Source organism: Cnephaeus nilssonii (genome assembly GCF_951640355.1).
Source record: "Cnephaeus nilssonii genome assembly, chromosome: 11".
Lineage (NCBI taxonomy): Eukaryota > Metazoa > Chordata > Mammalia > Chiroptera > Vespertilionidae > Cnephaeus > Cnephaeus nilssonii.
Window position 1 is genome coordinate 28,952,981 of NC_137082.1, and position 21,800 is coordinate 28,974,780.

Here is a 21,800-nt window from a genome sequence, read left to right on the forward strand (position 1 = left end):
GCCTTCTTTCTGGGTCGCTTAGCTCCTACAGGGAAAGGCAGAAGCACTGAGGGTGATGGACACATGGAGTCTCCTGAGTACCAAGGGCTCAGGTAAGACCTGTCGTCATTTTGGAGAAACTCGTGCTCCAAAGGCTTCTCGTACCAGCCTTCCAGGGCCCTTCTCCCAGCCACAGCGGCCCGGAAGCCAACAGCAGCAGCCCCTCAGAACAGCACAGAAGCCTTCCTTCAACAGAAGCAAGAGAAGGTACCAAAGGAGGACTCGAGGGAGCAGCTGGCTTTTCCTGGCCTGGGGAGGGGCCGGGCTAGGTCCAGAACAGCATTTGTAGAACTCGTTTACACTGTATTCTCAGGCTGAGAAATCCTCCCTCTTCTCATTCCCTCTCAATTCTCAGGCTTTCCTGACGGCCTGCCTTGTGCTAACAAAAGCTTACTGGGCAGCATCCCTTGAAGGCTCCCTTTCTGTCACTCATTGGTATCAGGGGCCCACCCTCCAACCTCTATTTCTCAAGACTCCACAGTGACACCCACAAGTGGCAACACTGACCTTGACCAAAAAAAGTGTGGCTGTGGCCAAGCTGGACAGGAGCCCTGGGCATTGTGTCAACTGGGCTCCAAGCAGATGGGACTCACCCCACCCCACACTCCATTTCTTTACAGATGCCAATTTAGTTTTGTACCTTGCTAAAGAAAATATATTAACATTCTGTTCATGTTTGCCTAAAAGGAGCTAACAACTAGGGAAACAAAATAAGTGGTACCATCCACTAGGGTTTTTCTTCTCTTTTTCATTTTCAAAGCAATTTCATTAAAGGTAGTACAGTAAGTCCTCACTTCACAGGACTTGTCAATAAGCTCTTGGAACTGCGGTAAAAGTACACATAAAGAAACCAATCTTACCACAGGCTAATTAATATAAACAAGAGTTAAGTTCCTACAGCATCTCATCAATGTCATAACAAAACCACATTGAACGAAATGATGTTATTTGAGAACCTGCTGTACTCAATGCTCCCAACAACCCCATCTTTTCTAATGGCACTGCTCAAATTCATGTGTGTTTTTTACTGAGTGACTCCATAACTTACACAAACTATGTTTTGCACTGTTTTACATGCAAATTACAACCCCTGTCCTGCAGAAAAGTCATCAGGCTGAGCCTAACCTTTCTGTTAAAGATCTGCTTACATCTCCTTAGTCAAACCCTATGGCAGCTGCCAGGACAACTGACTCCTCCACTTACAGACACATTCCCAGGGTAGGAATTACAGGTTTATCCTTAATAAGAGTGTTAGAGACATGTGTGTGCGCATGTGTGTATGTGTGTTGTGTGTGCACGCACAGTGCTAGGAATAGCAAAGAAAATATTTCTAGCTTTTTCTAAGGTTAACTCCCTTTGACAAGTTCAACTGTCTGAACAAAGGATAAAATAGGATCCCTATTTGGAAAGTTTAAAATCATCCCCAATATGACTATACCTTGTCCTCCAAAAGCCTCCTAAGGTGATTTACAGAAAATGCGTTCAGCTACTCCAGATAAACTGCTGCATCTACAGTGCCTCCACAGATAACTGCACTCCACACTGAAGAGCTCCAGAGAAAGGACAAGAAAAGACAAAAAGAGCACATAGGAGATCCAGCTTTTGAAAACCTAACTCTGGCTATGAACCATTTCACTTCCAGCACTTTCCATAATCAATTCTAGGTTTCAAGTTCATCAAATAGAAGCTCAGAGTGGCTTTTTTAACTCTGTGTATTCCCTTTTAATTAGAGAGAGAGAGAGAAGAGAGAGAGAAGAGAGAAACATGAACCGGTGCCTCCTGTACCCACCCTGACCAGAGATCAAACCCAAAACCTGGATATGTGCCCTATCTCGGAATTGAACCCACCACCTTTGGTGTACTGGACTATACTCCAACCAACTGAGACACACCGGCCATTAGTGTGGGGAAGACAACCCTGGAGCTACAGATGCAACTAATAGGTAAAAGGGCTATGATTTCAGCCCTTCCCAAAGGTTAAAATGACTGAGTGGAGGGGAGCCCCCAGGAGGCACCCATAAAACCCAGGGTGGTAATGAGCTGTATTTCCAGACAGCAACTAATGTGTTGCCAGGAATAATGAGTAAAGAGGCATAGTAAAAGCTTTTAGAATCTGAAATGGTTCAACCCTGCCCTACAAAATGTATAATGTCTGTGCACATTTTCACTCCTTTCCCCTGAATAATGGAAAATGCTCCAGGCAGAGTCACACATCTGCCCTTTGAGCCAATTGGAGGGCCCCTTCCAAAGCTAACACTTTAAGATGTTACTCTCCTACTAAGAAACACCTTTGATATTCCTCCTCCTAACATTACTATCACCTGAAATTATTACACATTTTTCTGTCTCCCACACTGAAACATAAACTCCATGTGGAAGGGACTTCTGTTTTTCACTGCTACATCCCCATGGCCTGCAATGCTGCCTGGCATATAGAAGGTCCTCAATAAATGTTTCTTCACAGAGGGAGGAAGAGAGAGGAGGGAGGTTAAGGACTAACTAAGGAACTCTCCACTTCTGAGTCTGTAGGCTAAAATGGTAGGCATAAACATCACACCACAATAGCCAGTCACTTTGATATCCCCATTTTACGATGTTTACATACATTTGCAGGTTCCATAAGTGGAAGGAATGTGAAAGTCTTAAGAAAGTCATAAGGAAGAACCATCAAACATGCTGAATACAGGTGAGTAGTAGAATGAGAAGAAAATGTTTTAAACCACAAGAGCTGCTGACTGCTTTCTCCTCCAGCATTCTGGCAAAAAGGAAATACAGACATACCTCAGAGATAGTATGGGTTCCGTTCCAGGCCACCACAGTAAGTGAATATCTCAGTGAAGCAAGGTGCACCTGTGCATGCCTCCTGCACCTTGGGCTTCCAGAAGCTGAGTTCCCTGCCAAGGTGATTTCTGCTCCAAGCAAAGACAGCCAGGTCCATTAACCAAAATAGAAATTACTCACCATCTTAATAACAAATGCAACAGCAAGGGCCACTCGATCCTCACACTATGAACAATGTGGCTGTTGTCTCTACCCAACTCCATTTCAGCTGAGGGTTAAGGTCAACGAACAGAATAAACTTTAACACCTCAGTTATCTGATATAAAAATAAAAATATCTGGCCCTGACCAATGTTGCTCAGATGGTTGAGCACTGTCCCATGCACTGAGGTCACTGGTTCTATTCCCGGTCAGAGCTCATGCCCAGGTTGTGGGCTTGATCCCCAGGGGGTGTACAAAAGACAGCTGATCGACGTTTCTCTCCTATCCATGTTTCTCTCTCTCTACCTCTCCCTTCCTCTCTCTAAAATCAATATTTAAATCTACTAATCCATAGTGAAATTTCTAAAAAAACAAATGTCAGCCCTAGCTGGTTTGGCTCAGTGGATAGAGCGTTGGCCTGCGGACTGAAGGGCCCCAGGTTTGATTCCAGTCAAGGGCACATGCCCAGGTTGCCAGCTCAATCCCCAGTGGGGTTGTGCAGGAGGCAGCCGACCCGTGATTCTCTCTCTTATCATTGATGTATCTATCTGTCTCTCCCTTCCTCTCTGACATCAATAAAAAATAATTATTTTGTTAATGTCAGCTGTTTCATCAATAACAAAATAAAAATGGCTTTCTTTTAAGTGTTTGGGGTAGCAAATCTTCTACCCAAAGGTAACTGTGCACCTCTGCAACAAGGATGCTTCCACAAAACGTTGTCCTACATTTTCTTTGTCAAAAAACAAAGTTCAGGTGAGTAAATTTTAAAGATCTAATTGGCTTTATTCAATGATTTATGAATTAGGCAATATCTAATCTAGCAAATAGAAAGAAGCTCTGAGGAGCTGTACAAAATTAAAGACTTCTAGAGGTGGAAGGGATGGGAACAAGAAAGTTATGCTGGGCAAAAAAGGCCTTTGCTCTTCTACCTGCAAAGGCCTTAGGAGCTAATGAATCAAGAGGCTGTCTGCCCCAATAATATAGACCCTGTGCTTTAGTACTCTGGTTTGAATCCTAGAGTTTATCCTCCCTTACTATCAGACCACTGGCCATAGCATACCTGCCTTTCCAAGCTGTCTCTCATTCAGAGACCTCTATCAAGGGAGGGAACTCAGGAGGCCAAGGCTATTAGAATTAGGTCTAAGCAAAGAATGGACAGAGCCAGACAGTTCACAAGTTCACAGCTGAGAGGGTCCTCAGGCCCAGTGTCCAATCAAGGGCTTCTTGGGGTAGACTGGGACATCACCCTCAACTGTTCTCAGAGCATTTACTCCTAGAGGTCCTGGCTAGAAGCAATAGCCTCACAACCAGGAAGGCTTAAAGATGACAGGACAGCTCAGCATGCAAGCCCTGCAGGTAGGTATTCTGGAGCCTCAGGGAGACATGGGGTGGGAAGAAATCTACCCACAGGTTTCTACAGGCAGAGAAGGAAATGCAAGCCAGCAAAGTGCTTTACTGCACAGTGAGAGTGGGAGCTGAACACACCCAGCCTAAGCCATTTCTCACACCTGCATGCCATCTATACCGATGCAGAGTTTCATTGAGGGCGGAGGGTGGGGAGAGGCGGGGGGCGGGAGGGGGCGCGGACAGAGGAAGAATGCCATAAAAGCCTCCAAACCACACAACCTGCAGAGCAATGAACAAATGTACACAACTCATATTCACAAAAACACACACTAAAACATTCTCGGTACTTAAGAATGATAATATTGAATTCACTAAAGCCACATTAAAAATGAATACCAATCCTGTAAACACAAGATGGAGTGAAAAACTAGACAAAAAACAAAAAAGGCTGCATCTAACTTTCCAAAGAAGCAAGACACTCTGTCTCAGGGAGAGAGTATCTCAGGCACGAGGCAAGGGGGGACCAGTATCTCAGGCATGAGTAAAAGGGGGAACCAGTACTGAGTGATCTTGGAAGAAATCATGTCACCTCTAGGCCTCGAGTTTTTTCATTTATAAAACAGAAACAAATCCCATCTCAAGAGTATTGGAGATAAAACAAAACAAGATAAGGCTGTATTTTTGGAACTGTGGGTCGAGACCTATTGGTTCTTGAAACAAATTCAGTAGATCACAACTGGCAAAAATTAGAATAAAATATGATGCCAGAAGTCAGGCTAGTAGCAGCTACCACTGAGAGAGGAACTGATTAGAAGGACTCACTAGGGAGCCTTCCAGGAACTGGTAATGTTTTATCTGATCTGGGGGCAGGCTACAGAGACGTGCTTATTTTATGAAGACTCGCCCCACTGTATAGTTACAGTACAGATACATTTCTGTATGTATATTACACTTCAATACAACTTTGCTTAAAAAATAGAATGAGCCCTAGCCAGTTTGGCTCAGTGGGTAGAGCATCAGCCTGCAGACTGAAGGGTCCCCACAGTTCAGGTCCGGTCAAGGGCATATGCCTGGGTTGTTGGCTCGATTCCCAGTAGGGGACGTGCAGGAGGCAGTCGATCAATGATTCTCTCTCATCCTTTATGTTTCTATCTCTCTCTCCCTCTCCCCTCCCCTCTGAAATCAATAAAAAATAAAAGAATGAGAATCAAACAGACCAGCCCTAGCCAGTGTGGCTCAGTTGGTTGGAGCATCGTCCTGTGCACTGAAGGGTCACAGGTTCTATTCCCGGTCAGAGCACACACCCAGGTTTCGGGTTTGATCCCTGGAGCATGAAAGGGAGGCAACCAATCAATGTTTCTCTCTCCCTCTCCCTTCCTCTCTCTCTAAAATCAATTTTTTTTAAAAATTAACAAAAAAGATGCAAAGAACAGAAAACTTCTGAATGTATCACAGATAGTAAAAGTACTGCTTCATGAAACTTTTGCTTCAAAATGATTATATACTCAACCTTGTATAGGGATACAAAGTAAAATATATTTGTTCCTCTGGATCAAGGTCCAAAAAAGCCTGAAAGGCCTGAGGCAATGCAGAGAAATATGTTGTAAACGAACTCACCATACAAATGTTGGTTGTTGTAGGGGTGGAGGCAGAAATAAGGAGAAGACCTGACACTGCTGACCTTTTACAGATGAAAATCTAAAACAAAAACACAGCACCGCCCTAGCCGGTTTGGCTCAGTGCCTAGAGCGTTGGCCTGCGAACTGAAAGGTCCCAGGTTCGATTTCGGCCAAGGGTACATGCCCGGGTTGTGGGCTCAATCCCCGAGAGGGCTTGCAGGAGGCAGCTGATCCATGTTTCTCTCTCATCATTGATGTTTCTATCTCTCTCTCCCTCTCCCTTCCTCTCTGAAATCAATAAAAATGTTTTTAAAAAAACAACACAACACCTGTGTGGTACAAAGGCATTCTAATGACATGCTTCACCATTACCCTATTTATATCTGAGCCTTACCCACACCTAGGTTTCCTCAGTTAGAAGCCTTTTTCTTTCTCTCCATAATTCTCAGGAAGAGGAAGAAAATCAACCAATAAAGTAAACTGCCTGAAGACTAACTTTTATGTAATCCAGTTCAAAGAAACTAATAATGAAACTAATTTCCAAACTAGTGATGAAACTAAAGACAAACAGAAAATGCTGTCTTTTAACCAAAAACCACAGCAATTAGCAATTAAAAGGCTACAGTCTGTGCAGCAAAAACAAATAAGTAAATAAATAAACGTTCAAAGTAATTAAACAACAAGTGGGATTTGGAGATGAAAGATTAAGAGGAAAAAATTGCAGTTCAATGGTCTCATCACTCCCCTACTCCCAGTTACATTTCAGCACCAAGTAAGAAGTTCACCAAAAATGGACTGAAATCAATGTCACCGGTGATATATATTTTTCTCTTTCCTTTTTCTTCTCTTTTTTTTCCCCCCTTTTCTCTCAGATGTTTCTTTCTAATGAACTGACCATTACATTTCCTAAATTCTGAAATGGCCAACAGACCACAGAAAGACATTTCTTAGGCTCCTGCTTGAAACCAGCAGCTTCGGCAAACTACTGGCCTCCATTCAGGGCCAACATTGATGTATATTTTAAAAGCCTTTATTGCATTTTAAATGTTAGTAAGTTTAATTTTGAATTTAGTAAATGTATTTATTTTAATACATTTTAGTAAGTCTTAATTCTGAATAAAAGTTTTAATTTTGCTTATTTTTTTTTACTAACCTAAGAATAGTCATTTTTATGTTTAGCATTAAAATTTTTATGTATTTAAGTTTTTACTTGACATTCTATAGTGTGTCCAAACTTTGTGCATCTGAACCACTTAGTTTTACTGTCTTTTTAATTTCATAAAGTCTTTTTAGCATAAACATTTCTTTAATCCTCACCTGAAGATATGTTTTTTATTGATTTTTTTTTTTTTTTTTTTTTTTTTTTTTTTTAGAGACAGACAGACATTCGTTGATTGGCTGCCTCCCGTAGGATTGAACTGGCAACCTAGGTACTAGTATGTGCCATGACTGGGAATTGAACACGCAACCTTTTGGTGCATGGGACAACACTCCAACCAACTGAGCCACCCAGCCAGGTCTGTAACATAAACACTTTTTAAAAAAATATATTTTATTGATTTTTTTACAGAGAGGAAGAGAGAGGGATAGAGAGAAACATCGATGAGAGAGAAACATTGATCAGCTGCCTCCTGCACGCCCCCTACTGGGGATGTGCCCACAACCAAGGTACATGCCCTTGACCAGAATCGAACCTGGGACCTTTCAGTCTGCAGGCCAAGGTTCTATCCACCGAGCCAAAACGGGTAGGGCCATAAACACTTTTAAACAGAATACTGAGGATGATACTAAGCACATCATGTTAATGAAGCATGGTACTTTAATACTAAAAATAAATACTGATACTGACATGCCAATATTTTCTTTTTGCTCCTCAACTAAGCTCACAAATTCCTCCTGAAACCAGAGTCCTAGTTCTCAATGCCCAGCCAGTTGCTAATCTTCGCAGCTGCCTTAGCACCACTCAACCTCTTAACAACCTCGTGTGCGGGGTACAGCCAAGACTGGCAATGACCAGGAGTTTGTGACCACATCAACAGGAGAGCTGTGTCTTCGAGCTCTACCTTTGTTCCCCCTGGGACAGTCAGTTTCACCCCCATGACAGATCCACATGCCTTTACTGAATTGAGTAGAAGCTGCTGAAATCCAGGACAAGGAGCTCAACTCCAGAGAATGCACCTGCTAAAGACAGAGCGAGAGACAGCACTTAACCAGGATTTGGACAGCCAATTTCCACAGAAGCCTGGATGACAAAATGTGAGGCAGAAGGGGATTCCACAGAGGAGCTGGGGCTAAGCTGGACCTCAGGATATAAGGGCTCTGAGCAATGCAGGTCTCACACTGCTGCAGCCTGCAGGGCCTGTGCCAAGATGCCCTTGCCTCCAGCTTGCAGGCCCCAAGGAACTCAGTGGCCACTGTCACCACCTCCTCTCTCCAAAAACGGATGCAGAATGAGGTAAGGGGTCCCCCTTACCCCATGGCCCTGCTGGCTAACCCTGAGAAGACCACAGGTCCTCCCATGTTGGGGCTCTTTGGCCAAATTGTGGAAGCAATATCACTGGGAGACCAGGAGGTGAAGAAAGTGGAATGACTATGGCAAAAAGCATGGAACTGAGATTCAACTCCTCTGGGTTCCAATTCTAACTTGAATTTCAGGCCTTTTTGCTTATCCCTGTAAATAGGAGCCAATACTCCTGATAATCCAGCAAGCCCCCTTCTAGAAATGTATACAAGTGGCCAGCTGCTCACTGTGTGGGCCAGACCTTGTAATAACATCACAACCTGAGCAGCTCCCCTGCCCCAAGGCTATCCTAGGCTATCGCAGAGGCATGTCTGTGAAAAATGGATTATTTTTAAAAATCCTTTAAGAACAATATCACAGTTTAGATCTCTCAACTTCTTTAACCCATAAAATCAATAAGAAAGATTTGAACATGCCAATAGAAATTATTAGCCAAAGAGAAAGACAATTTGCCAAATAACCTGTATACTTATTTAATTTCACAATAATCAATGACAAAAAAAATAAAAAGGCCATGAGAAATCATTTTTCTTACATCAGATTGAATGAGTAGATGAAAAGAATATTCACTGTGGACCAGGATGAGAAAAAACTAGTACACTCATATAGCACTCACGGAAATATAAATTAGTACCACCTTTCTGAAAGGACATTTGGAATTATGTATTAAGAGCCTTTAAATGGTTCACATCTCCCTTGACCTAGTCATCCCATGTCTAGTGAATATCTAAAGAAACACATAATTTAGATGAGGATGTTCATTACAGTATTGTTTATAAAAAGAAACATCCTCTATGTCCAACAATAGAAGAGTTTGCCATGATCCATTTAACAAAAATAGGGAGGAATACCAAGCAGCCATTTTAAAACCTTAGGAATAAGATTAGTGGGAAATGATGAAAACATTAATAGCAATTACATTCTGGTAGTAAAATTAGGATACTTTCATGTCATCTCCACATTTTTCACAAAACAAGTATTGCTTTCATAATTTTAAAAAGCACAAAATGACTATATCTAAGCCCCTCACTCCTCTGTGCCGACACTACTGTATATAGGTGTAATATGATTTCAAATCCACTTGTTTATGACAATGACAAAGACAAAGAAAAGTTGTTTTTAGAAGTAAAGTTGTTTTGATATAAGAATGCAAGGATGTCATCATTCTACATCTGTTGTCACTGATAACCAGAGAGCAGCTCCTCTGGGGGCTTATCTGTAAGAACTATGGAGAAGCAACTACGCCAGGGGGTTATCTAGAAAATAAATACTGGGAGTTGGTGAGCACCATTACAGAGTTTTGGTTTGGGCAAAGTGACTCTTCCTGACCTAACTCTCTGACCAGCCTTGGGGTATTCGCCCCTTTCTAGGCAAGGCCCTCCAGGAAGACAGTGGTGATAAACCTCTCGCTGGCCCTGTGAAAGAGATCAGCCTGCCTACCAGCATTGGCATCTTCGTTCCCTAGCAACGTGCTCCAAATCAGCTCTAGGCTAGACCCCCCCACCCCCCACTCTCCTACATACTTTAACTCATATAAAAAGGTACACCTCATATTAAATTTGGACTTGATTCCTCTCACTTCCCCTTACCTGGAACAACAGTATGTTCATCTTTCATACATTTGGAGTATGTTATTTCTTTATTTTACTTATCCTATATGCTATTGGCTTGTAAAGTTATAATTCCGACAGCAAACCTGTGCTAAATAAACAACTGGCAAAGACAACTCAGTCTCTGAGCATAACTTTTGCCGCCTCCCAAACAAAAAAACAGACACCTTTACTATCTGGCATGGCCATCACACTTGGGGACCCCTGACCCATTCTCTGTCCATCCTTTCAAGCACATTTCTGCTCCTCCAGTTCAAATGTCCACCCCCAACAAGCCTCTTCCTCCACCCCTGCCCAGGCAGGGCTTAAATACCTCAGAATAACGAGTGAGCCCTGGAGTCACACAGATGAATACATATGGCAATTTGAGTCTTCAAAGCAACCAGAAGAACGAGTCCCCAAGGTCAGCTCCCACGACCACCGTACTTAATACCGGCATATCTTGTTTTATTGCACTGCACTTGATTGCACGTCACAGATGTGGTGTTTTTTTTGTTGTTGTTTACAAATTGAAGGCAAGACCATTCACCAGCAAAAAAAAACACACAAATAAACAAACAAAAACAACACAGCTCGCTTTATTGCAATGCTCACTTTATTGCAGTGGTCTGGAACCAACCCACTGAGGTATGCCTGTACTGAACTCATCAAAGCTGAGAGAGATTAGTGGCCGATGGAGACTAAAAATTCTGCACCAAATTTCCTGAAAAGAAAGATCCCTGATACAATGTCAAACCATCCTAGTTTTCCATCCCCTTTTTGACCCCCCTGGATATTAAAAGTCTTTGTTTCCTCAACTTATTTTTTATTCATTGATTGATTTGAGAGAGAGGAAGGGAGAGGGGTGGAGGAAGGGATGGAGAGGAGGAGGAAGGGATGGAGAGGAGGAGGGGAGGGAGGGAGGGAGGGATACAGGGAGAGAGGGAAGGAGGGAGGGAGAGAGGGAGGGAGGGAGGGAGGGAGGGAGGGAGAGGCAGGGTGGGAGGGAGAGAGAGGCAGGGTGGGAGGGAGGGAGAGAGACAGAGAGAGAATTTGTTTGATTTATGCATTCATTGGCTGATTCTTGCATGTGCCCTGAGCAGAGATCAAACCTGCAACCTTGGCGTATCAGGATGACGCTCTAACCAACTGAGCTACCCAACCAGGAAAATGGGGGTTCACTTTAGTGTTTTGGATATTTTACGACCAATGAGAAATGTGAGAGTCGTGTGTTAAAACACCAAACATAATAATTGAGATAATTCTTCCTGAGATCTAGGAGATAAGATGTCCATTACAGCTACCAGGACTCAAATGGAACGCTCTGGAACAATGAGATGTTTCACTTGTCTGGTGAAAAGTCCCTAGGAGAATGGATATCTCTGGAAAAAATAGTTCTTTGTCAAAAGTTCTCGAAATAGCTACTCCCCAGTGACACCTTTTCAACAGATCACTATGTGCAAATTGAAAAGAGAATTTTGTGGAATAGACAGAAGATAGAAATGCCAACTACTCAAGAGAAAACTGAGTGTTTGGCTGACATCCCTGCGAGAAAACAAAGCTCATGGTGGACCTTGCTCTTTCCCAAAATTAAATTATAGGAGGGTCCAAACACAACACAGACTGGATTTTAGTGGGAGATTCTATTAAAAATAGCCAAGCCAAGCCCTGCCGGTGTGCATCAGTGGCTGACTGTCAATCTATGAACCAGGAGGTCATGGTTCAATTCCCAGTCAGGACACAAGCCTAGGTTGCAGGCTCGATCCCCAGTAAGGGTTGTGCAGGAGGCAGCTGATCAATGATTCTCTCTCATCATTGATGTTTCTAGGTCTCTTTCCCTCTCCCTTCCTCTCTGAAATCAATAAAAATATATTTTTTTAAAAACTACCCCATATCTACTCCTCATTCTACTTGACATCTCTGTGGTACTTGACATTGACCTTTTCTTTCTTCTCAAAAACTATTCTCTGGCTTTGGTAACACATCACACTCTCTTGACTCTCATTGGTCTCCTACCCTGTCTCCTCTTCTCAATCAGCCAACTCAAACAATATATAGTCACATTGCCCTTCTTAATGTCAAGAGCAGAAGCACAGAATTCACGTGTCATCAAACAAGAGGAACCATTTTTATCTGTCTCACACACAAAACAACAACAAAAGTGCAGCAACCTCCTGCTTCTAATGTTGTAAGATCAGCTCAGTCAGCTCAGTCTCTCAAACTTCCTGTTGAAGAGGGCAAACAAAGCCCATGCCTTTTGACCTTAATATCCTACTGAAATGAGTATAGTAAGAATTAAAACCATGGCCTTAGAAATAGTAGGGGACAGGGATCATCTGTGGATATGAGATTTCAACCAAGTAGGTTGAAGAGCTAAGATGGATGAAATAGAACAGAGAAAATGCAGCCAAGAGTATATACTTCAGGCTCCAGGGAAGTAGGAGCACTCTGCTCTCTGATACTCTGGAGAAGCTCTGCATTGAGATCTGGTAACTGGAATGGTGGATGAGGTTGAGGGAGTTCTGCTCCCCACCTACTCAACCTAAACTGAAGTCGATCAGACAATAAGACATCTAAGCACACAGAGGTCTGTCAAATTCCCAGTGTCAAAATTTATGACAGAGACCTTAACCAAGACAGGAATCAGGAGGACCTGTAGGGGCTCCCACACTCTATGTCAGTCAAGAAAGCATGATAGGAACACCTCTATGGTTATAATAGCCCCTCCCTTTAACCTTCTTTCCCCCTCTTTAAAGAACATGACACGCCATGGCTGCAGGTACCAGATTGCAATCCTTTCATTTGCCCGAAAAAAAATCCTTTTTGATAATGAAATACCTAGTAGACTTTTTGTTTAGGGTAGAGAGCAGTCAGGAGAGAGATGAGCCAAGACACTGCTGTGTGTCTCTCCCATTCTTCCTTGTCTGAATGGGAAAGTTTATTTGGGTTATCTTGCCCCCGCTCCTACTGTCCCTCTCCCACAACTGTACTTGGATAGAAGAGGGGTGACAAGTAACCCTTTTAGTACATGGTCACCAGGCCCAAGGAGGTGATTGCTGGATATCAAACTGTGAAAGCTTGCCAGTTCAGGAAGCTCTATACCACCATCAAAATAAATGTGACTCAGCGAGTCTGACAATCCACCACAGGATGTTAGATTTTGATGAAACTATACAAGAGTATTCCTAATATGGACCCCATCATTATTAGGGTGACCACATAATGTATCCTCCAAACTGGGCCAATTCAGGGCAAAAGAGTGTCACCCTACTCAACACCCACCTAGTCCACACCCATTACTATTGACTTATTCAGCCCTTCTTTTCCTTGGTGAGAAATACAATTCTTTAAAGCAACAGTTCTTGATTTTTTTTTTTAATCTCAGGACTTCTTTATACTCTTTTTTTAAAATATATTTTTTATTGATTTCAGAGAGGAAGGGAGAGGGAGAGAGAGGGATAGAAACATCAATGACATGCCCGGCCGGCGTGGCTCTGTGGTTGAGCATCAACTTATGAACCAGGAGGTCGAGATTCAATTCCTGGTCAGGGCACATGCCGGGTTGCGAGCTCAGTCACCAGGGTGGGGCATGCAGGAGGCAGCCGATCAATGATTCTCTATCATCATTGATGTTTTTCTCTCTCTCTCTCCCTCTGCCTTTCTCTCTCTGAAATCAATAAAAACTTATTTAAAAAAAAAAAAAAGAAAGAAAGAAAGAGAGAGAGAGAGAGAGGAAGACTATAAAGGACCAAATTTAAGAGACCTGAAAAGGGGGCTGAAATTATTTTTCCCCTGTAATTCATAGGGTGGTTTCAGAGCTGCTAGAAAATACAAAGGACAGATGGACTAGAAGAGGCTGAGAACAAATTCTGAAGGGAGGAAGTTCAATTAGAAGGGTTTGCAACAGTGCAGGCATCAATTCCTGAACTACTGGAAATACTCAGGAGCAACAGATAAGGAATCCAGATATCCTATGGCAGGGACTGAGTGAGGGAGCAGAAACACTGAGACTAACAGATTTCAAGCTGCAGAAACTCAGAGATCTGATTCTACTTGCAGAGGTGATAGAAAGAGGAGGGTCAATGTCTAGAATGAGAGAAGTCAAACTTGAGACAAAGTAAGTTTACACTGACTGAGGGCATGCACCTAGGAGTGTTCTGCAGACCACTGAAACCACAGAACTAGGAAGACATAGATGTGGAGAAGAGGCTCTGAGAGTCACCCACTGAGGGGGATCCAGGGTCCTCACATAAGAAACCCAGGAACAGACAATGTTACCAGTAAATCCCAGGTCTCAATGGCTCTTTCAAAAATAACAAAGTCTAGCCAGGGGTGGCTCTGTTGGTTGGAACATCATCCCCAACACCAAAAGATTGCGGGTTCAATTCCCGGTTAAGGCACATACCTAGGTTGCAAGTTCCATACTCAGTCTATGGGAGGCGGCCAATCAATGTTTCTCTCTCTCTCTCTCTCTCTCTCTCTCTCTCTCTCTCTCTCTCTCTCTCTCTCTTCCTCCCTCCCTCCCTCTTAAAAGAAAATCAACGAACATATCCGTGGGTGAGGATTTAAAAAAAATTTTAAAAAGCCAAGTCTTCACAGAGAAGCCCCAGCTGGCCCTGTGGTGATTCAATACAGGTAAACAAATCAAAAGGACATCTGGCCCTGGCTGGGTGGCTCCGTTGGTTGGAGCGTCATCCCATTCACCAAAAGGTTGTGGGTTAGATTCCAGTCAGGGCACATATCTAGGTTGCAGATTCAATCCCCAATAGGGGCACATACAGGAAGCAACCAATCAATGTTTCTCTCTCACATCAATGTTTCTGTTTCTCTCTCTCTCCTCTCCTCTCCTCTCCTCTCTCTCTCTCTCTCTCTCTCTCTCTCTCTCTCTCTCTCTCTCTCTCAATTAAAAATTGTGGGGAGTTTTTATTTTTAGAAAAAGGACATCTGATTGATTTCGGAAGGACAGGTCAGGTCCTTCCATCCAGACAGCAACCACTCATAAGCACCACAACCTGGAATGAGGGGCTGCATCTGGGGAGAACTAGGTAGGAAGGAAGGAGGTGCTCACAGTGCACTCTTTGCAACCTATCAAATTCTGAACCATGTATTACTCAGTCAAAATAACATAATAAAGTTTAACTTTCCTTAAAAGGTCACTCAACTTAGTGGGCCCTATGCCATCTCCACTGTTGGGGCAAACAGCATGAGAACAAAGATCAGGGACTGGCAGGATGAGCTGCCTAATGGGGATCAGGTCTGCCCTCGCTGGCACCGTACCACCATCCCAACCAGGCAATCATCACGTGGCAAGGTATGGAAGGCAAAAACTCTGCCCAGTGCCAGTAATAAATTAGTATTTTTCCAACAAGACCCTAGCAAAATTAATACTAATCAAGTGTCAGGGTCTCTCTGTCTCCTTTCCAAACCAGAGGAGCACGATACAGGAATGGCTGTGCTCTCTCACCCCCAGCAGCCTCCAGTGCCAAGCAGGAAAGCCAGGGTGTTACAGCACATGGTACAGGTTGGAAGAGTACGCAAATCAGAAATATTGACACTTACATTTTCCCAAATGGCTTAAAGGATGATTATTTGCACTGCAAAATTAGTTACAAGATTCATTTCAAAGAGTCCCCAGATGCATTCAAGTTATAGATTTCTTCAAATCAGTGGAGAAAAAAGGATTATTTGGAGCCAAAATTGGTATAAAATCCTGGACATTTTCCTCATGAACACAAACAGCAGCCATCCCCAAACCCCCTGAGCTAACAGAGATTGCATACAGCACACTGGATTCTGTGAGTGTCCCAAGGAAAAGGTGTGTTGAATACTGAATGATTATTGCTAGAACAAACAGTTCTGACACTAAGAGCCATCAACCAGAAAGCATTTATTCTGAGCAACCTCACACAGCTCAGAGTACCGCCCTGGGAGTTCCTTTCAAGGATACCCCAGAGGCTGCTCTCAGAAATGGGCTTCAAAATAGATAATCACCAGTCACCCAGTAACTGGGAAAACTGGACCTAACCAACTGTTCTACCAAAAGAACAAATTGTTTCTCAGAATCTCTACATTGACTATCTGAGAGTATATTTTGACATTTTGAAAGATTTATTTTACTATTTTTATTTTTTATTTTTGTAGCCACATAAGAAAAACAGATGACATTTGGGTTTGCTTTTTTTTTTTTTTTCGTTCTTTTTGGGCATTTTTTTCTATCAAAGTCAATCAATGCAGAAGCTTTTAAAATCTGTAAACTAATTATGTGCCCTTGAAATGGTTAATTGTATGAAGCTTTTTAAATTCTCTCTTTTTTTCCTCATTATGTTGCAGACATAATGAGGAAAAGAAAAAGAGAGAATTTAAAAAGCTTCATACAATTAACCATTCTGCACTTAACCAACTGTGTGACCTTAAGTAAGTAAACTCTCTGGGCTATGATATCCAGTTCTATAAAATAACCTCTAGGATCCCCTTCAAGTTCTAACATCTGATAAGAGCAATTTATCATTTTTAAAAGACATGAATTATTCTAAGAAAAAAAAATCACATATTTGTGCACACATGCACACAAACATTTTAAACAAAATTAGCTTTAAAAAACAATTTAGCCCTAGCTGGTTTGGCTCAGTGGATAGAGCGTCGGCCTGCAGACTGAAGGGTCCCAGGTTCAATTCCAGTCAAGGGCACATGCCTGGGTTGCAGGCTCGATCCCCAGTGGGGGATGTGCAGGAGGCAGCCGATCAATGATTCTCTCTCATCATTGATGTTTCTATCCCTCTCTCTCCCTTCCCTCTCCCTTCTTCTCTAAAATCAATAAAAATATTTTTTTAAATAAAAACTATTTTAAATACTCATGAATTGGGTAGTAATTGAATTTTAAAATAAAATTATACTGTTGATCAACATAAATTAAGAAACTTAAAATGGTGGGTATATGACAAATCAATCTTTCACCATTTCTCCCAAAGTTAAGATTCACTGATTTTTCAATACCAAAGTACTTCTTAATGAAGAAAAATTTTTTAAACAAAGCATTTCTTCTATATCTGAAGTAGTTATAGTTCTTAAAATAAGATCTTGCCGAAACCAGTTTGGCTCAGTGGATAGAGCGTCGGTCTGCGGACTGAAAGGTCCCAGGTTCGATTCCGGTCAAGGGCATGTACATTGGTTGCGGGCACGTCCCCGGTGGGGGGTGTGCAGGAGGCAGCTGGTCGATATTTCTCTCTCATTGATGTTTCTAGCTCTCTATCCCTCTCCCTTCCTCTCTGTAAAAAAATCAATAAAATATATTTTTTTAAAAAAAGAAAAGAAAAAAAAAGATCTTATTATTTTAGTAGTTCACTCTTAAAAGTCTATCAGAAAACCCACTTCTAATTATTCAACACTATCATACAATATATTAGCTTGTGCTGAAGGAAAGATAATTGTATACAACGATGTTGCTTCTACAGCTAAAGCTTGACTGTGATTCTGAGCACTGAAAACCTCAGCAAGAAAATGAACTGAAAAGAAAGCCAAGCTCTGTCCATAACACTTTCCTTAAAAGGTGATGAATAGGAAAAGACTACTCCAAACATGTATAACTCAAAGGTTTAATCATCTTCCAAGAGTGGAAGGTGAATATTAAAGTTTTTTTCTGTAAAACCATGTTTCAACCAGAAACAATAACTAAAATATTATTACAATGTGACTCTTCCTGCCCTACCTATGTAACATGCATACTCATTTAATCCACATGAATGGCCTCTGATGCACATGCTGTTTTATTGCCCTATTTTAGAGATGGACAAACTGAGGCTTTTATACAAGTGATTTGCTTAGTTATACATCTCGTAGGGTGCAGAACCCAGGCTCAAGATGAACCTGACCCCTAAGCCCAGCTTTAAACCACTGTCTTCAGTTAAAATTTAAACTCCCTCTTCTAAATAATGTCACTATTTCCTCCTGATACTGGTTGCATCAATCTAGACAGGAAGCTTGGAAAGGAGTAGAGCTCTAATTTAAATAACACTCCAGCATTTAAATTAGAGTACAGCAGAAAACCGCAAACCTTCGCTCTAACCTCTAAAACAAAGACTCCTGAAATGCCAACCCAATCATAAATTTTAAGATGCCAATCTTTTGGCCCAGGCTTCATCCTCTTCTTTCCTAAACTACATTGTAAAAACATGGTTGGAAAGGAAGAGAATCATTCCCAAAGTTTAAATTCCAAGTTTCTTAGTTTGGCAACAATACTGTGCTTTGGAACTTTAAAATTACAAGCATGGTTCCCAGAGAAAAACATTTCCTTTATTAGCAACAGGCTCTGAAAATTCCATTCTGATGCTAAATATAACAAAATATCTCTAACTTTTATAATAAACACATTCTCCAGATTATTTTGAAACTACTGATTGTGTGCTTATTTACAAGACAATTTTGCCATAGCGGTTAAGCAACTGTAACATTTTAAAGAATCTTTCAACAGTTCTTTTAATAAATTGATCTGATATTGTTTTCTGAATTTTCCTATGAAATAAGCAAGTTCCCATTTCACAATTCATTTCCCTAAAGAGATCTCCTTTTTTAGTTATTTCTAATTTTCTTAAGTTCTAACAAGAATATGGGCAAGCCCTGGACGGGTAGCTCAGTTGGTTAAGAGCATCTTCCTGATACTCTAAGATTGCAGGTTCAATCGCTAGTTGGGGCACATTCAGGAAGCAGCCAATGAATGCATGTGTGAGTGGAGCAGTTCTTTATCTATCTCTATCTCTCTCTCTCTCTCTCTCTCTCTCTCTCTCTCTCATAATAAGTAATTTTAATTTTAAAAACAGATTACTGATAAAACCAAAAAGCATGGAAGGTTTTACAACCTATGAAATAAAATAAATCAATATTTTTTAAAACTCTACAATATACATTCAACAAAGGCAAATATAAGCAAGAAATTCAGACTGTTATGAGATCTTCCAATTATCTAAGATTAGTCTAATATAAGCAAGAAATTCAGGCAGTGATGGGATGAGGGACTGTTTGCCTTGTTCTGAGCTAATGGACTACATCAGGCTTTTAACAGAATACAGTAGCTGCTGTACTTTAGGAAGCAACATGTGCTTAGTGGACCTCACAACCCCAGGCATTCTGTCATTGTATAAGTGGTTTAAGTGCAGTTGTAAAAATTAAGCCACATTTAGCTGGACAGCTCCTTGTGTCCTCCCTACCTAAAACATGGATGAGAAAGTCTTTTCTTGTTAAGAGATTTTTGTGGGGCTTTTTGGTTTTTGTGGGTTTTTGTTTTTTACTTTATTGAATTTATTGGGGTGTCATTGGCCAGCACTTTTTCTCTGGAAGATGGATCCAAGGAGTTTTGGGTGGGGAGGATAGGAACTTTGGTTTCACCTTGTAATCCAGTGTGTGGGGGAGGCAGAAGGGGAGGGGGAAGTTTTGTTTTATTTTTATCAGCAAGTATGTCTAATGATTACAAATAGCTTTTTTTAAATATATGTATCTTTATTGATTTCAGAGAGGAAGGGAGAGGGAAAGAGAGATAGAAACATCAATGATGAGAGAGAATCATTGATTGGCTGCCTCCTGCACGTCCCCTACTAGAGATCAAGCCTGCAACCCAGGCATGTGCCCTCGAACCTGGGACTCTTTCCACTGAGCTAAACCAGCGAGGGCTACAAATAGCTTTTTAAAAATATAGCACGCTAGTTCTCATGCCTTGTTTTTTCTCCCTCTTCTCATACCTTCAAGGCCCACAAAGTGCCATTAATAAGTCTGATCCTGTCACCCTTAAGCAGGGCTACATAGCCTCCAACTAGTACACAGGGTGGGAATAGAGTTCTTCCAGGCCCAACCAGGGTATTTAATAGGAAAATTAGAGATTTCAAAGTACCTTGTCTCTGCAAGTAACTCCTAAACTTACACAGAAGCCCTAAATTTTCTCCAAATTTTATTCTAAAAATCAATATGGAGTGTTCTCCTTGGATGATCCTCTGTCAAAAGCAACAAGAGTTGTTTAAAACCCTAAGCATTCTTTCACCTAAGACATCCCTCCTAGTAAGACTACTCTGCACCCTATCACCAAATCTGCCTTCCTAATGTCTCCCTAATATCCCCTTCCCTCCAGTGATCAAAACCTGCAAGCTACATAAGTGGGTGCTGTTGGCCTGGTATACTGCAACAGGGATTGGTGGAAACCACTGCTCCTCAGCTCCAGCCAAATGTTCATCAGGTGGGAACAAGATGGAGGATCTTCCAATTATGCAACATAAGCAAGAAATTCAGATCGTTATTGATGAGAGAGAATTTGTTGTTCCACTTATTTATGCATTCATTGGTTGATTCCTGTGTGTGCCCTGGAGAGGGATAGAACTCCAGGGGACTACGCTCTAACCAACGGAGCTACCCCGCCAGGGCAAGTCTTCTTGTTTTAATTTAAAGGAACACCTGAACCAAAGAAAACATTTGCAGGTCACCCACTAGCAATCCCCCAAGTTTACCATTCTCTTTCATGCTGGTGCAGGTTCCCTCAGTCCATTCTACACACCGCTGCCAACTCCAGTGCTCAAAACCAAGCACTGCTCGAAATACTACCATGAAGTCCCAACCCATATGCTGTCATTCAACATCCACAGCATCACAACCACACCCCCATTACCTTCCTCAACTCCCCTACACAAACCTTTCATTTCAACGAAAACAGTCTACTCCTCTCATCCCTCACCCCCCAACCAGCTGCATCCCCGCCAAGATGGTCTCTTTTTTTACCCTCCTGTACCCCATTAATGTCCACACGTAAAGCAGGGAGCAAGCCCCTCTATTGGGAGTAGACTTTCCAACACCTGCTGACTGCTTGAGTCAAGAGACCTCTCTGCTTAACCTTTTGCACTCGGATGTCGAGTGAGGCTCGACACGGTTAGCATTAGAATAAAGGAATCGAGAAAAAAAGCAAGCGAGCCAATGGATTTCACTTTCAAGGGATTTAAATGTCCTTAGAGGCAAATCCCAGGGCCTTGTCTTGATACCACCACCCCCAAAATTTAGAGGGGTGCGGAAGAGCCTCAGTCGGGCACAGAGGAGTAGAGTCGCCTGCCCGAGAAGGCTTTAAGGGGGGTCTCGAAGTCTTCACCCCCAGGAAGACCTCAGGATGTGAGGGGCTGGAGGGGCACCCCCAACCAGCCCTGGGAGGCAGGCGGCGGTGCGCAACCTCCCGCGCGCTCCTTCTTGCGCCGGGGAGATACCACCCCCAATCGGACCCCAGAGCCGTGTTCCGGGAACCCCGACTTGCTGACCCCTGACGCGCTCCTCGGGGATCCCGCAGCCAAGGACCCTCGCGCTGCCAAGGCCCGGGGCCGCCGGCCGCCGCCACAAAGAGTCAAGGAGCTGGACCACCCCTCTTGCGCGTGCCACCCGCGGACCTCCGGCAGGAGCCGCTGCCCTGACCGCGCCCAGCCGGATGCCGCCTTTACCTTCTCCACCGGCGGTGCGTCCGGGTCGCGGACCGCCCTAAGCCTCAGCTCGTTCATGCTGGAGACTCGGGGCGACGTCGCCGCGGACAAGCAGCGCAGCCGCCCGAGCGGGAAGCTCAGCGCGGGGCGCGGGCGCGGGCGCGGACTGCGCTCGGCTGAGCCCGCTCCGCCTCAGCAGCACACAGCTTCGCAACAGCTCACAGGCCCCAGAGCCGCCGGGCCCCCAGCCCTTGACCTCGGCCCCGCCCAGC

The 21,800-nt window shown here is 42.9% G+C and overlaps 1 protein-coding gene across 2 annotated transcripts in view; it reads right to left on the minus strand.

Moving 5' to 3' along the window:
• The window catches only part of CDS2 (CDP-diacylglycerol synthase 2), a 49,463-nt gene extending 27,663 nt beyond the window's left edge, over positions 1-21,800 (minus strand). For both annotated transcript variants that reach the window (XM_079784030.1, XM_079784029.1), the window contains exon 1: positions 21,550-21,800. In XM_079784030.1, coding sequence (XP_079640156.1) covers positions 21,550-21,606 — 57 coding nt within the window. In that variant the 5' untranslated portion in view covers positions 21,607-21,800. The remainder of the gene's footprint in view (positions 1-21,549) is intronic.